Below are 15,939 nucleotides of genomic sequence, written 5' to 3' on the forward strand. Positions count from 1 at the left end.
GAAACTTCTTGTTTCCGTTTCCAAAGATAACTTGGGTAGTCTGATTCATTGAAGACCAAGTCTATTCTAGCAGTATTCAATGGCAAGGTTTACAGCTATAAACTAATTTGCTTCAAGATTTTCAACATATTTGTAAAATACTGATTTATGTCTTTAATATTAATCTGGTGAGGAAGCGCTTCGTTTTTGCTACCCTCAACAGCTCTACATTATACATACATGCTCATTATTTTTTTTCACACACAAGTTTTTCTGCAAAAAGGAATTTTTTGCCCTCCACAGCAAACTATTTAGTAAATGTTGAGCTATCTTGTGTTTCTTCCAATCGGCACTGTCCCTAGATTTCTAATATATATTTTGTGACTTCAACTTTGTTTGCTGTACTATAATAACATTTCTCCAAGGAGCTTTATCTTTTGTCATCCTCTTCAGAACTACTGGAGCCTCATTATTTCATATATTTCAATTGTTAAATCAAATCTAGATGTAAAACATGTTTTAACAAGAATTAACAAACATTAAAAATATGATTGTTATTCTTCTTCCACGGAGAAGAAGCCAACGTATGTCGGAGCAAAGCTGTGGAACGCCCTCCCACTAGAACTGAAGAGGAGAGACCGGCTGCAGTTTGGACACAAACTAAAACTCTGGCTTCAAGACCATCCATTTTACACGATAAATGAATTTTTAAACAGAACTTTCTAACCTGATGTAACAAAATAAAATCTGACGATTGTACTCTTCTCTAAGAATATGTTCAATAAAGAATAATAATAATAATAATATGCAATATAATCTATAACTAAACTGGGAGATTTAATCTAAACCTATTCATAGAATTCATCAGGTTAGCAAATAGAAGATATTTCAAAAAGGTGTTGTGAGTTAAATTAAGGAGAGTTTTTAAGACCATTTCAACATAATTCATTTAATAAGGGTTTTCAGGGAAATATTTCAATTTCATTTAGCCACACATTGAACAGAGTAATATTAGAGACACCTAGTTTGTGTCATTCTTCTTTTCTTTTAATATCTTCAATATTAGGTAACACTTAAGGGGGAATCCCATTTAAAAATATTTGCTAAACCCCAAACAAGCATTTCCAGAGGAAACGTTGAAATTTGTCATACATAATAAAATGTCTCTTTTGCTTATATAAATATTCCCCAACATAAATCTCTGTATCTCCATTTGTAAAATTATTAAAAAGGGAACTGTGATTTTATAACATCCTGTATACATTGTTGTAGAAAGCTTTTTCAATGTTAGACACTAAATTTTATTGATCTTGGATAGTATGTCTTTATTTTCTTAGTAACATTTTCTCTAAATATGTTTGTATGTTGTGGTTGTTCTGTAGGTAACAAAAAAGCTGAAAGACAAAGAGATCAAACGGCAAGAACACATCTACGAGTTCATCCTGACGGAGAAACATCACTGTCTCACACTGCGGGTGATGCAGAAGGTCTTTGTGGATGGCCTCCAGAAGTACTTCCAGCTAGGTAGTGTTTAATTTTGGTCAAGATTGGGCTGATTTTAATTTTATGGTGATCTGTGTCCTGTCAGTTTTCAACATATAATACAGTGTAAAAACCGTTACAATATCTTGAACACATGTTTATGTGTACTTTATTCTAACACACAAAAAACTGAATGCTATCCTTGGGTCTTGAAATTTTCCTTGTTATAAAATACAAATCTGCCAAATAAATCTAGGTTGGTAAGTAATAGTACAGAAGTAACAAATCGCTGATTAATAATGAGTTTAATTAATATTTAGTAATTTAGCGCTCAATCTCCATTTGCATATCATTATTGTTATTTGAACTGTTAATTCTTATACGTTTTAAAATCATGAAAATTAGTTTTTAAAATAGGGTTTAATATACATCATAGTTTCCCAAATAAATTACTCAAATTTTCTTAGGTATTTTGCTTGTACTTAGTTTATACAAAACATATGCATTTAAAGTACAAAAATAAATAAAAACCATTAGACAAGTACTGCAAGGATACTACATATTTTTAGTATAAGTGATCATACATGTTTTCCTAAATATGATTTCCATGTTACCACTAAAAGAGTCTCCTCACAAAAAATACTTCTTTCATAATTGCAGCAATTACATTTGAAATAATAAATAAATATTGATTTTAGGAATAATCTTTTTTATTGAAATTGTAACAATAACAAAAATATTCTTTTAGAAATATTTTGTTTAGGAATGGACAATTCTTGGCATCATAATTTTTTGTCTTATCTACAATGCAGATTACAAGACTTCTCAGTAACTTTTCTTTTCTTTCTCTAATGGTTTTTCTGATTGGAAAAGCCAACTTGTCTAGGAATGAATTATTACTTCCTGTCTTTGTTTTATTCTTAGTAGTATATTTTTCTAAATGGTGACAATATTTGGTTCTCAGAATCAGTCTTTTCTTTTCAAAAAAAGGCATAGTTCACTTGAGTATAAATAGCAAAGTACTGAAATTTGGTAGCACTGTTTGGCAGCACTATAGTGTACTCCACTATCCAAGTCAGAAACAACCCACAGCAAAACAAATAAGTATGATGTCACATATCTGAATGGGTACTGGGGAAAGGTTACTCAATACAGACCCATCATATCGGGCATTTACTCCACTTTATGAAAGTTAAGTTGGAGTTGGGGAGTTGGGGCTTTTCCTACTTCAGTTCTAAATTATTTAATGGTTGCCCTGACCACCTTGAACAACTCCATCATAAATGATTTTAAACATAAATATAAATTAAAGGAGGAAAGGTTGCAAATGAAAAAAGAATAATTTAATGGATACTGGGTGCCCACAATACTGATCCCTCACAACCCCTGCAGATATGATTATCGTCTCACCACTATACTACTCAGAGAACTACAATCATCTGAATCAGGATCAAACTCTCCAAGAACTTAGTTCACGATGAGGAGATATTAATGGCCTCGTCATTGTACTTTAGAGACCATTACAGTCCTAATGACAGTAGTCTTGATACTCATCTTCCTTTGAAGCGTGCAAACCACAACACTCCATTTACCACCTTATGTTAATGACACATCCATCAGAGTTAAACAATTGTTCTTTTATCACAGTATAATCAACTTTGATAAAGCTGCAACCACTGTATCGCATACAGCATCATGGCATTTAGTGTTTACATAATTCCTTGGACCAAGACACGAGTGGCAGCCAGTTCCCCCACTGACCATCCTAATGTTACTTTCCCCTTGTGCATATTCTGGCTAGGAGGCGATTAATCTTAATTTGAATGAACATAACATAATCCTGACCCAGAATTCTAAGGGAAGCAGAGTCCACCCTTACAGTTGACACTAGATTTAAAGAACGTATCTCTGGCTGCTGTAGAGTTAAGTAGATTTTTAGGGTGTTTATAGATAAATTTATCCTGGAGACCATACATTGATATTTTAAACAGAAAAACTAAGCTCAGCTTGCTATCAAATGTACACTGTGATGGAGTTGGTTGATCTTTTGGTTTTGGTTGATCCATTTTATAATATTGAGGAGTACATGACATGTGACACGAACGCTTTAGCAGGATCAATTTTACAAACTTGATAATAACTGTTAATTTATTTTATGTAATATTTTATAATGTCTGTGTTATATGTGCTATTTATTTTTGTGTGTATCTATATGTTTATTTATGATAATGAACAATCTTGTTTGTAGATAATAACAAAATGTAACTGACGATGCCTATTGTAATCACTGTATTACTTAATGGAAAATAAACGATCTTGTATCTTGTATCTTGTATCTTAAGACTTGACTTGTGGTTTATTATTCTTGTTTCTACTCATTAGCACAATATGGAATACTTCCAAATTTGGGGAAGTAGTTCTTATATTCTTTCTGTCTTGAAAGTTCAAAAGAGATATGTAAGAACCATACTGTTTGTAATAATAAGAGAACTTCTTGTAAAGAATTTTTTAAGAATTTAGAAATTTTAGCCTTTATCATCATTGTATTTTTATAGTTGTTTAAATTTTATTCATAGTCACTTAAATTCAAAACATATATACTACGATCACAGTTATAGCATTCGTTTTAAAAATAAACTGAAGGTTCCTGTTCACAAGTTAACATTATTTGAAAGTTTGTCAAGTTATATGGGAACTAAATTTTATAATAAGCTCCCTGTTCATATAAAGCATCTGACAACGTCTTGTTTAAGGATTGCAATAAAAACTTTACTGATAAGCAAAGCTTATTATAGAATATCTTGAGTTTTTGCTTGAAAATCTGTATATATTGTTAAATAAAGATAGCCGCAAACCAGATATTTCATTACATATTTGCCAGCAGAAAATATTTTTACACTATTGAAATTGTCCTAAAGTAAATGGTCAGACAAGGAACAGTACAAGTTATGAAATGTACATAGATACGTTTCTTTGAGTGAAATGTAGAAGATCTATTTGTAGTTCCTATAATATCTTACCAATCCATCAACAAGACTGCTGTTATTGTGAAAACGTTGTCAATTGTGTTTATGTTGCAGGACCGAATGTGGGCAGGATGTTTCCCCGACTGACTGATCTGACAGAAATCCATCTGAGGTTCCTGCAACGACTGAGAGCCAGACAACGGTTGGCACCACTGGTGGACAGCTTGGGCGATGTGCTCCTGGAGCAGTTCTCTGGCCAGGAAGCGGCCAGGTTGAAGGCGGCGTATGGGGAGTTCTGCAGCAGGCATCGTGATGCTGTAGATATCTACAAATACTACCTTAGTCATGACAGGCGCTTCCAGGAGTTTGTCAAACACTGTCAGGTAAGAAACACACTGCTGTACGGAATAATCCGCAAAAAAGTAGCTATCTACCAGATTGTGTAATTTCTTTCTAGTCGATACATGATAAATCTCTGATTAAAAATTTCTTTAGTCAATAAGTATACAAGTACAAGGGTAATGGATGTAAAGAATTGTATATCAAAGTAAGAGCCGTACATTAATACATGCTTGGAATTTTCCATCCTTTATCAGTCCATTGTTTATAATAATTATTAGTTTATATATGCCAAGTTATATGATGTATTATCTTGTAATATGTTTCTTTGCTTAACACGTTCGCTACCGAGCGGCGCATATATGCGCCGGCCGGGTTATTACGAGAGACCGACGTCAGAAAATACGATCTTTACACACAGGACCAAGTTAATATTGGTGTGCCCTTCATCACAGACCGATGGTAAGATTTTTGTTTAAATAGGTTATTATACTTTGTAATAACCCTAATTATATATATATTTGATGTATATTTCTGTTTTTGCGGTTTTTAGCATTATTTTATTACGGCGCATATATGAGCCGGTCGGTCTATAGCATCAAAATGGTATCATAGACCGAGTGTCCCAAATATGAGCCACTATTTATTTGTTGAAATACTTTAGATTCAAGGATAATTTTTAACAAAAAAACACACCTATTCCATGAACAAGTTTTATTTTACATATTTTTATAAGACATATAAATCAAAACTTTTACATTACAAAGATTACAAATAAATTCAAACAAAAGTGTACTTGAGATAAATTGGATGTTTGGGCCTACTTCTCATGCCATAGATTGAAACAAGTTGGCATGCAAAGGCCAAATGGTTTGTCTTTAGAGTCCTTGCAAATAGAGCAGGCATAAAAGGTTTGCTTCCTTGTATTGTGTGCTTCTCGGCAGACATGGCACCTCAGTCGCTTTTCCAGCTTGACAGGAGCATGAGTCGTCTGTGAAGAGCAGATGGGGCGAGGTTTCCGTGGAATGGGTTCTACATGAATGTATTGTTTTATAATAATGTCTCTGAAATTCAGATAGGTTGTCTTCGTTGTCAATTTGGAAAAAATAAATGTGCTGTTCCACAGTGATACATCTAGCAGGTGGAAAAATATTTTTATGTACCACCGAAGAGACTTTCTAGGAGTGGAATAATAAGAGATCATTTGTTCACTGCGATCAATCCCACTCATACCTTGTTGTAGCGAACAACCATGCTGGGCTTTTGGATCACTTCTCCCCTTTTTGTTCTTGTTTCCTCCATCTCGGGGCCATTTGAAGTTGAAATAGTCAAAACATTTCTTTTATCTCGCCATTTCATGACGGTAACGTCACCTCTTTGACGGCTCACACACTCCCCCTTTTTCAGTTTTGTTTGCACCACAACTTGCGGATTCCCAACTCTATTTGACTGTAGAGTACCACACATGTTAGTCTGGTTGGTCATGAGGTACTCGGCCAGGTCCACGCTGTTGTAGAAATTGTCGAGAAAGATTATGTGGCCTTTGCCGAGGGTAGTTCTGCATTAACTTTCTCACAACTTCAAAGGGCGTGGCCCTTTTCTTTGTCAATAAGTGTCCCCTTTCCTAAGTAGATGATGATATTTAAAATGAATCCATCAGATGTTTGTCAGTTCGTACAGTTTTATACCGTAACTTGTGTGATTTGTTTTTTATATAGTGCCGAAACCGACAGTCGGCCTCTGAAGAGGACCATAGCCTCATCTAGAGAAAGTGACTTCCCAGGGCTGTAAACCCTAACAGAGTTTTGCTAAGATATCATTGAGGACATTCACAATTTTATGCATCCTATTGTCTGTGGAGTCTATGTTTGGATCATAAAAACACAAACATCTTAAAATACATTCAAAACGATTGCGGGACATGGTCTGTGGGTCGGCCAAAGATAGGATGCTCATATAAGCCGTCCTTGGACCAATAGTGTTTTATAGATGGAAGGTTTACATTACCCATCAACATACACAAACCTAAAAAATTTTTTCAATTCTTCAACAGAAACATTTTCCCCAAAAGTTTTAGATGAGCATGTTTGGAAAGAGGTGTCCCCTCGCATGATTCCAGCTCTGGTGTTTGTCCATGTGACAATTTTTTCTAACAGGGCGGTGTCAAAAATATTGCCAAAACACTTCAACTGGATCAGTTGTTTGTATATTCACTTTTTCTTCACCCACAAAATCATGAATTAGTGGGACTTTGTTCGTGTCAGTCCAACAACCATTAATACTGATATGATCATTGTGGACTTCATTGGCAACGAACTGTACATTAACATCATCGGTAAAATTATTTTGATTCTGCACATATTCATGTGCCTCTACTTCAGTAACAACTTCATTGCGGTCTACTTCACTACTAGAATCATCACTACTGTTAGAGGTTGGAATGTACTCACTGTTACCATCTGATGAAAATAAAGAACTTATTTCAGTGTCACTGTCACTATCAATTAACTCACGGTCAATCTCACTGTTGGTACACACACGCCTTCGTTTTCTATTTGGCTCCATGTTCATAAAAAAATCAGATAGAAGCTTTATACAGTACGTAAACTTACTCACAGAACGTAACCTCATTCACTGAACATAACCTCAAACTTAGTGAACCACGTGCTCTGCTGCAGTGGCGCGGCCGGACGAGCATTTCACAAACTAATACTGTTGAGAGACCAGTGAAATATATACCGTAAATACAGGTCATTGACTTTGACTTATCCAGAGACCAACCGTCCATATTTGCGCCAGACACCCCCAGAGGACCGATACGAAAAATATTAAACCGTTAAAATAGACCAGTGATTTGTCAGGATATTATTAGTAACAATAGAACACTGTCCCAAATATGCGCCGTCGGTCTGTATCAGCGGGCCCGAGCGGCTCATATGTGGGACGCTGGTCCAGGAGTAAAAACCGTACGGCGCATATATGGGACAGCTGGTCTATATATATGTTTTTTTATTTAACATATCGGTAGCGAACGTGTTAAAGTTTGCTATTGATGAAGGATGATTTAAAAAAATAAAAGGACTGCCAATATTTTCCACCATTAAAATAGAACACAATTCTGTTTTTAACTTTTGTTCTAATTTTTTATCAGTTAACGATGGCAAATGTCCTGAATCCTATTATTCTTTAAATAATTTATTATTAAGAAAATAAAATAATAAATGTATTAAAAATTCAAGAGAGAGATGAACATGATGTCTCATTAATACTAATAATTTATTATTTTTATTTATTATATGAAGAGTAAGGAACTGTTAGTATTCATAATCGAATTAGTAACATTTTTATTTCAAATGTAAATTGTCTATTCGATTCTATAAGTGTTCTTAGCATCAGGCAGAACATTTCCTATGCTGATGATAAAGAGCTGAAAAGATACAGGAGCAATGACGTCTCAATAGGTTGTTGACTGATATCAAGCTAATCACTGTGCTTTGTTACAGTTGAATCCACTACTGAAGAAAAAGGGAATTCCGGAATGTATATTGTTTGTAACACAACGATTAACAAAGTACCCTCTGCTCATCGAACCATTAATAAAAACTTCCAAAGAAAACAAATTAGAACAAGAAAAATTGTCAAAAGCATTGGCTCTTGTCAAGGTAAATACAACTAATAATGTTATAATTATGAAATATATTATGTTTTTATATATAAAGAAAAGTACCTTGGAAGTATTTTATAAAAAATTTGTGCAAGTAAATTCTTTTACTTAAAATAACTTGATTTGCAGGAAATCTTGGTAGAAGTGGATGCACAAGTAGCAGAAAAAGAGAAGGAGGACCGTAAGCTGGAAATATACAATAGGATAGAAGCGAAGTCATTCACCACACATAGAGGGGCCAAGTTCAAAAAGTCTGATATACTTTCTGACAACAGAAAACTGAGGTAAGTTTACTTAGTTAATCTTTTAGAACGAAGTAACGATAATTTGCTACTTTTTCCATTAGGTTAAAATTACTAACTAATGATATTTCAGTAGTTTGGGGTTTAGGTTATAAACATTGTGTTATTGACTTGTATTGAACCAAATTTCAATACCAGACATTAAATTTTATTATATTGTTAAATTTATTTTTATTGAATAATGATTCAATTCGCTACAATGTCAGAAAGAAGAAGCTGTATGATGGGCAGTGGCAATATTTTTGTAATTAACACCCCACAACACATGTTTACATCACACCAAGTGGTCAGCTTTCTTACATTGTGTTGGGTCCGTTTACATTTTTGTTCTTACCTCTTTTGATAAGATTGTTGTAAAAGATTTCATACAAGAAAAATGTAGCTGTTTAAGTTTAATAACATTGCTTATGCAAATTTTGTCATAATTTTATTTAAAATTCAAGTTATTAAATTTTAATTTTATTCTATTTTGGTTGATTTTTATTGTGTTTGTTATAAATCTGTTTTTAATATCAGTTACAAATCTTTGACTGTATTTGTATCATTGTTTGTTGTGAGTTTGTTCACATTTTTATTTTTGCTGTAGCTACACAAACTAAAAAATGATTTTAAACTTTTTATAAACTTTTAAAAATATTAACAACACAGGAGTAGTGGGATGGATTGTAAGTTTTTATTAGTTAACTGTTTTAGGTTGGTAGATCTCCGTAACAGGGGTATGATCAAGAGGGGTATTGGGATATACCCATCCACTGATGTTTTAAATTAAGTTTCATTGCTTTTAATTTGTTGTTGCTCTAAAACTGATAAAAATCTAAAAACCAACCCTCTGAATGGAGTAACCACATTATCCAGAATTTCTTATATTCAGCATGTACATTCCCCTTCTCCTTTGTTGCAGGTTTGAAGGAGTCGCAACACTGATGCAAGGCAGGGGCAAGATGCAAGTTGTCCTTGTTATTGTTTTGTCTGACGTTTTGTTCTTCCTGTTAGAAAACAACCACAAATATACCTTCTTTACACCAGACAACAAGGTAAATTTTGTGTCAATCAATTAATTTTAGTTTTTAAAAAATGTATTAATTGATCTGAAATTATTACAGTTTTCCAAATTTTTTTAACTGAGAGTCTTCCTAATCCCCAACTAATTTGAAATAAACCCTATTCAGATTACTTTTTACTATTATATTCAAAGTATAGTAATATATTATAATATAATATATTACTAGTATATTATACTAGTTGTTACCCGCTGCTTTGTGCACAATTTTGCAGGCTTGGCACATGTATTTTTGAACGAGCAGACAAAGCATCTGTTTGAACAATAAGCATAAATTCTATGTGTTAAATTTGTTCATTTCTATTTAGGCTTGGTACTTATACCATGAAGCTACACATAGTTTATTTGCAACATTTTATTAATTGATCTCAGTTAGTTGTCCCCTTTTTTACTTTAACCTTTATTCCATAACCTTAAATAAACAATTTGTCTTGTTAGTAAATAGGTAAGTATTCTTTGAAAAGCCCAACTATTTTAAACTGTTCCCCTGTCAAGGTATGTTTTGAACAATTTCAATTCAGTTACAATACTCTTAGACTTATGTAAGAGGGGTGTCTAGAAAGTAACAAACGTTTTGTCCGATCACGGCAGTGGGCAGTTCTGGAGTCGCCATTTTGGTGTCAAAACGTTTTTAAACACAGTACACATCAGACCGAGTGGTAGTGTACCGTCTTAATTCTGTGTGCTGCAGAAAACTCACCATATATGAGGTGCTTTTTGTGATTAGATCTTTGTTGGCAAAACCATAAACCAATTCAAATTTATTACCAACTTTGTGATGTGGACAGAAGAGGAATAATGAGTCACAAGTGATGCAATGGTGTAATGGTTTAAAAACTATCATATTAATGTTCATATGAGAACTGTAGTGAAGACCTCGTATTGTGGCCTTGTGATGAAAATCAACAACAAAATTCTTTAAAATAACTGTTTCAGAAGTATGGAACTGTCCCAAACACTTTTCCCCAAATTTCAGACATTAGTGTATGAAATTGAGATGAAAACACTTGGTTACCACAAATTCTGTACTAAATGGGTTGCAAAACTCTAATGGAGGACTACAAAACACAGAGACTGGATGTAGCATTGACCTTTCTTGAAGATTACTACAAAAATGGAAACAAAGTTGTCAATCTTATCATAACTGGGGACAAGACTTGGGTGAAGCATGCTAATTCTGAAACAAAAAGGCAGTTGATGGAATGGTGTAAGCCAGTGTAAACCAGTGGTTGAAATCACAGATGGCAGATTTATACAGAGACCATATAAAAAAATTACCTGTGCCATTGGTTGATATTGTTATGTAATCATTTGCAAATATAGAATTTTTAAAGAACCAAAACTAGCATTTTGGATGAAAAAAAAAAATAGTTTTTCTTCCCTTGTTATAAATTAGGTAACTTTATATTAAGAACATAGATGTTGTATACTTTTAATAATTGTGTACTTTATATTTTTGCTGAAGATATTTATTTATTTATTTATTTTGACTTATAAATAGCTACAGGTCATCAGTTACCTAAATTAGCTACATTAAATAAAATAAAAATTAAACAAAAATTATACTATCCTCTAACCTAAGTGCAGTGCAAATTATAAATAAATTAATAATTATACTAGCTCAAAAAACAAAATGAACGATGTTATTCTTAACAATAGAGGAAAAAAACACTTTCACCTTGAAATAAATAACATGCACAACATCTTAAAATTATATAAGAATTAAATTTACAGAGCAAAATGAAACACTTCTAAACAAATAATATCTAGATTGGTTACATAAATAACATACAAAAAATCCTACAAATAATCCAAAAACTTAACTTATTGGTAAGAATACTAAGAAATAAACAGATTATTACAGCCTTTCGAGTAAAAGTCTCAAACTAAAGGTTTTAATTTTCCAATAAAATCTTTTGCACTTCCTAAATGTAAATCAATATAAGAATTGTTATTATTAATAAATCTAAAACTCCTAAACAAAGAAAAATAATACTGGCTGATTATGTTACATCTAGGAATAAAAAACAATATTTTGGACCTTGAATGAAACTTAGGGACATAAAAGTTTATATTTTTAAGTAAATGTGAACTATCAATCAGGTTATTTAGTAATTTAAACAAAAAAGATAGATTAAAAATTAGTCTTCTTGCTGAAAGTTTTTGAAAATTAAATAAATTTCTTAAAGAATCAGTGGGGAAATTTCTGTCACAATATGTGTTGTGTTTTTTTAGATACAAATATCTTAAAAATTTATTTTGAATAATTTCAACGGACTGAATATTTGTTAATGTATAGGGTTCCCAAATAATTGAACAGTATTCTAATCCACTTCTAACAAAAGAAAAATATAAGGATTTGATTGCATCAATGGATGAAATATATTTTGCATTCCTCATAACAAAACCTAGCATTTTGTAAGCCTTACTGATGGTAACGTCTAAATGTTTGTCGAACTTAAAAGAAGAATCAAACATAACTCCTAGATCTTTAATTTCTTTCAGATTTTCCAGTTTGTACCCATTTATAAAATAATTAAAAGTTCTACCCCTTTTTGATCTGGAATAAGTCATGCAGAAACATTTTTTTAATAAAATGTTTTGGACAGGTGAGATTCAGATCACAGTGACTCTACTATATTAAATGTAAGCGGCTTTCACCTGCAATAACAAATTATGTATTGGCAGGCAGGCGTGGTATCCCTACAGAAGCTGCTGGTGAGGGAGAAGGCTGGACAGGAGTCAAGAGGAATCTATCTGATTTCCTCTAACCCCGCAGAACCTGAAATGTTTGAGCTCAAAGTCCAAAACCCTCGCAATAAACAAGTTTGGATTCAAGCAATCAGGTAAATAAATCCTCTATTAAATATCAGTTTGGTAATTTTTCTGTATTTGATCATTATTCAAAAGTGTGCGAGTTTAAATGATCCCTCCAGTGGTCTTCATTAGATGATGCTTAAAGTTGTTTAGTACTTTTCATGGTACAATAATAGAATGTGTTGTGTTAGTTCAAAACCTATTCTTGTGTAACAAATTTAATAGTAACTGCACTGTACTCACAGCTTGAACCATCTCCCCGCTTGTTCCTGATGGACTTGGCAACTCAGCACTAACATTTTTAAATTTGTCAGTTGTAAAAAAACAGGATTTGATTTTCCTTAACTTTTAAAGCTATGGACTTTCAATATTTGGAACAAGTTTTACAGCGTTTCTGAATAAAAATGGCCTATTGTATGTGTACCAAATAGCTAAATTTATATGAATGTACACCTCTAGTCTTTATCAACCCTAAATGTGATGGGGAATACTCCGATGTCCACATTACTGGTAGAGGCCTAGTCTCCACCTCCTGTAAGGTGACATGGTGAAATGTGTCTGCTATTCCTCCTACCGTTAAATCTACCATTGGATCTTCCCAGGGGGTTTGTCCAATCCCCACCCTTACCAATACTGAGTTCTAAATATCCTGTCACTCAGAAGCTTCCAGAAGACCGTTAGATTTAAAAGTCATCTGCGCTTCGTTTTAGAGAGAGAAAAGAAATTGTTAAGTGTATCGAAAATTGTCCTTTTCAACTGTTGCAATGAGACTTGTTGCAGTCCATCTATGAACTATGGGAGTTGTAGAAAAAGCATTGATGCCAGTATTACCAACCTGATCTAGACAGTTAAGAAACAGTTAACTGTTATGGTGGCAGTTAAGAGTTCAATCTGTGAGTTCATTTATTAGAAAACATTTCACTTCACCAGATTACTGGGAGGTATTTATTTATTATCCTGTTCTGAATCGTGTTTTCATTGTGTTCATCAAAATATTACTTCTTCATTTATTTCTAAATTCCTTTAAATGCCACTATTGATATTATTTTAATTGTATTAAAACTCTTTCTCTGAAAAGGCCTTCAAACTATTAATTTGTTCTCAATGTTTTTCAAATTCAGTAATACTATCATATTTTGTACTGATACTTTTGTAATATTTTTATGAACAGGAATACTTGAGCGAATCTGAAATTTCAGGTCTGCTGTCCAGAATTGTCCTGAAGATGATGATGACACAAGTGCTCTTAGTTCAGAAGAAAGACAAAAAGTGCTGGAAGCGAAACAGAACCAGATACACCAAATTGTTGGTCAGTACCTACAGTTTTGATGGTTTATTCGTTAGCCATATCATGATCTGGATAACTAAAGTTATGTAGTGATGCTCAATTATTATGTTGTACTCATAAATGGAGGTAGTTCTAGGATGTTGTAACTTTGTTTCTTCATTTTAAATTTTCAGAATATTTGCTAATGATACCTATATAAAGTATTTGAAAAATACTGTCTGTACATTTAAATCATTTGTGTGCATTATGTCGAGGCTTTATTTGTAATAAGTGATAGAAATATGTGATTTGTTAAGTGACTCAAATCTACAAGTTCTTGTAGTTTTGTTAGCAATATTTAGCTTTCAGTTCGTATTACACATCTGCTGTGTCCGTGTGTGGACACTGCTGCTCACAGTAACAAAATCGGACAATTACTCATTTTTCTTACCTCATAATTTGTGTAGTTGTTTAAATATATCTTACATAGTCTAACTCAGACCCAAAATTCTTAGTCTAGGCTGTGTAGCGACTGATTTTCCAACAATAGGTCATTGATAATAAAAGTTGTGTATTAAGCAAAAAACAGGAATGTAACAAACAACATCATTCTATACAAATTTCCAAAAGTTAATGTTTCAAAATTTTAAGAGAAGGCTTAAGTTTATCATCTGTAAACTATATTGCATATTTTTAAGCCTGTTAACAAGATGTATGATTTCTTTTGGTGATAATTCTAAAATATTAACTGGAACCAAATTTTTAATGTAAACTTTATATACTCATGTTGTAATTTTTATTAACAAAAACAGTGATATTTGAACACTTAGCTATAATAAATATTATGTAAATTTAAGCCACTCTAAATAGCAGCGATATCGTGTTCTATTATGTTTACAGTAAATGATCAGCTAATGTAATCATAACAAACAAAACATTGCTGTTATGACAGAAAGATAGAATGAAATGTTCTTTATCTAGTGAAACAAATGAAATAGTTTGAAATAGTTGTGACTGCTGCAAATAGGTTGCAGAGGAATTCGGTCTACACAAAAATGAAACGTTCACATGAAACCGTGTAGTGAGTTGAGTTTGCCGAAAGACATTTATGTGAAACTGCACTGAAGAGTTAATATCAAGTCACAAGTTTAAAGTAAACAGATTTAAAGTATTAAACATTTAAAACCAATCCGCAATTACATTAATTACTCTAGAAGTTCTTATTAAAGTGTGGAAGAGATCAGGTTTACTTAGCCTTCTGCAGAGTAAATCATGGTGTTCATATCAAGCTGGGGTAAAGCATATTGTAACTGTTTAATATGAAAAGTGTTGTTTCAAAATTAGTACACCTGATTAATACAGGAATAAAAAAATTATTTACATTTTATGTCATGTGTTTAATTGAACTCTTGTGTTTATGTAAGAAACTATACATATAACATAGCAGTACTTATGAAAGACATGTTGGGGATAAATAAATGTGCTGTCCATCAGACAGCCAGATACACCAGAAACACACGTCTTTCCATTCATAAGGGCCATTTACTATAAAGGTTTTGTTGTAGAATGAGGCATTTAGTTGTACTTATGGGAAGATTAAAAAAAAATGCAAATTGAATTCAAAGGCAAATCTTACTTTGCGTGGTCAACTGAAAATGTAATTTTGTACATTGATTGGCAATGATGTGATCATGGCTCTGTTGCTTGGCTATATTTGCCTACAATTAAGAAAGTGCACTGTGTTGCCTGAGAATGCTGATGTTCATTGTTCTGTCCATGGGAAGCTATGGACTCCAGTTTAGGATTTGAAGGTATCGTCACGAGCATGCTGGTGCATCTCTAACGCTTGTATATGAGGGCTGTTACTATTCAATGCTTTAAATGTTCTATGGTTCTTTTTATGTTTTGTTTATCAGTTTTACAATGTTGAAATGTACTAAGTACCTTTTATATTCCCCTCCTCCCCCGTTTACTCTATGATGCTTAATCTTGTTTCCATGTATTAACATTTTTAAAACAAAAATTACATTGTTATTGGCTCTAATGTTTGTATTACAGTGATT

General features: G+C 32.8%; 1 protein-coding gene across 1 annotated transcript in view; it reads left to right on the forward strand.

Annotated features, from left to right (window-relative positions):
* The window catches only part of LOC124355176 (rho guanine nucleotide exchange factor 2), a 195,317-nt gene that overhangs the window by 141,969 nt on the left and 37,409 nt on the right, over positions 1 to 15,939 (forward strand). The window contains 7 exon segments of the mRNA XM_046806178.1: positions 1,362 to 1,503; positions 4,542 to 4,810; positions 8,270 to 8,428; positions 8,560 to 8,714; positions 9,634 to 9,766; positions 12,481 to 12,638; positions 13,809 to 13,918. Coding sequence (XP_046662134.1) covers positions 1,362 to 1,503; positions 4,542 to 4,810; positions 8,270 to 8,428; positions 8,560 to 8,714; positions 9,634 to 9,766; positions 12,481 to 12,638; positions 13,809 to 13,918 — 1,126 coding nt within the window.

This window comes from Homalodisca vitripennis, chromosome 2 (assembly GCF_021130785.1).
Source record: "Homalodisca vitripennis isolate AUS2020 chromosome 2, UT_GWSS_2.1, whole genome shotgun sequence".
NCBI lineage: Eukaryota > Metazoa > Arthropoda > Insecta > Hemiptera > Cicadellidae > Homalodisca > Homalodisca vitripennis.